We start from the raw sequence: 1717 nt of genomic DNA on the forward strand, positions 1-1717 counted from the left end.
ATCTATCTATCTATCTATCTATCTATCTATCTATCTATCTATCTATCTATCTATCTATCTATCTATCTATCTATCTATCTATCTATCTATCTATCTATCTACCTATCTCCATCCATCATCTATCTATCTATCTATCTATCTATCTATCTATCTATCTATCTATCTATCTATCTATCTATCTATCTATCTATCTATCTATCTATCTATCTATCTATCTATCTATCTATCTAATCTATCTATCTATCTATCTATCTATCTATCTATCTATCTATCTATCTATCTATCTATCTATCTATCTATCTATCTATCTATCGGATCTCCTGCTTGAGCAGAGGGTTGGACTAGAAGATCTCCCTTCGGTTATTCTGTTATTCTTTTCCCACATCATTCTTGGGCTTAGCTTGACAGCCAAGAAGCCAAGGGGAGGGTCCTAAGCCAAGGAGAAGGACCCCTTGCAGTTTCTGCCATCCTTTGTGGGCGCATCTTGAGGGCTCCCCTCCTGGGATGTGCCATTTACAAACGCCAGATTATTAAAGGAGTGTTACCTCTATGCTCTGATCACCCAACACATTTATGTCCAAGCTGGGTGTTGACTCTAGCATGAGAGGAGAAGGACCAGCCGGGGTCAAGACCAGCCAGATCAAGCAAAGGAGGGCAGAGACCATTGACTTAAAGCTCTCCGGGCACTACTGTGGTCCCCAGACACCTGCTGGGCTCCAAAGGGCCCTGAGACCTTCTGGCTTCCTTCCTGTCCCACAGATCTCTGTTTCAGGGGGCTCGCTCCCCCCCGTCAGTACCCTAACGGCGCTGCACAGCCTGGACCCCAACCCACACGCTCTGAGCCATCAAACGCAGAACCTCATCATGACCTCCCTCCCGGGGGTCATGGCCATTGGCCCTGGAGACACATCTTCGCTTGCACCAACGTTCACCAACACGGGGGCTTCCACCTTAGTCATTGGTAAGTGAGGAGGTGTTGGCTGTGGAGAGGGGGCTCAGTATAGGCAGCATGAAAGGAGCTGGCCCCCGGAGGTGTGCAGGGCAGCCCCTTCTCCAGGAGCCTTGCCCTCTGCTGCCCAGCTGGGCACGTCTTTCTTACTGACAGGGGCTGCCCATAGCTTGAGGCCTTCCAGCCGAGAGAATATTTTTGGGTGGAAAATATTATGACCACTGAGCTCAGCCTTTATCCAAAGGAACCAGTGAAATAGTCAAAGGTGCCACACTGAGATTTGTGCCCCAGGTTAACAATAGATCTTCATACATTCCATTAAGCCACGATTCATTTTAACCAGCATTTGAGTTTGTCCATGTGCATAACAGGATCCTATAAACCATGGTTTATTGATCAAGAGCATGGCACTCTATGAAAAGCCATGTGTTTCAGTTCCATGGCTAGTCTCTCAAACTACAGTAAGCCAATTTGCATGGTTGGTTGAACAAGCCATCATGCAGTCAGTAAGCTAGTCACCCAATTTTGTACAAAAGAATATACAGTATTTGCAGCGTTGACACTGCTAGGACAAAACCAAGCAGATTGGTTAGCTTGGGTTAGCATGATGATGAACCCATCCAATTGTGTGGTGCTATGCATGAGGGTTGTGGGTTCAGGTCTGAGGAGGAGTCACTGGGGGCTTGACAGCCAGGCACCCGGGTGCTGCAGCCCGGCAAGCTCTGGGGTGCTGCTGCCCAGCCTGAGGAACGCTCTCCTGTCTCCCAG

At 47.6% G+C, this 1717-nt stretch overlaps 1 protein-coding gene across 1 annotated transcript in view; it reads left to right on the forward strand.

The window, feature by feature from the left end:
* Positions 1 to 961, forward strand: part of LOC107300960 (hepatocyte nuclear factor 1-alpha-like) — a gene marked incomplete at both ends in the record, with an annotated part of 7680 nt that extends 6719 nt beyond the window's left edge. Inside the window, one exon of the mRNA XM_015830239.2 lies at positions 760 to 961. Coding sequence (XP_015685725.2) covers positions 760 to 961 — 202 coding nt within the window. The remainder of the gene's footprint in view (positions 1 to 759) is intronic.
* Positions 962 to 1717: the final 756 nt, after the last annotated feature.

This window comes from Protobothrops mucrosquamatus, unplaced genomic scaffold (genome assembly GCF_001527695.2).
Source record: "Protobothrops mucrosquamatus isolate PMUCROS unplaced genomic scaffold, P.Mucros_1.0 scaffold9336, whole genome shotgun sequence".
NCBI classification, from domain to species: Eukaryota; Metazoa; Chordata; class Lepidosauria; order Squamata; family Viperidae; genus Protobothrops; species Protobothrops mucrosquamatus.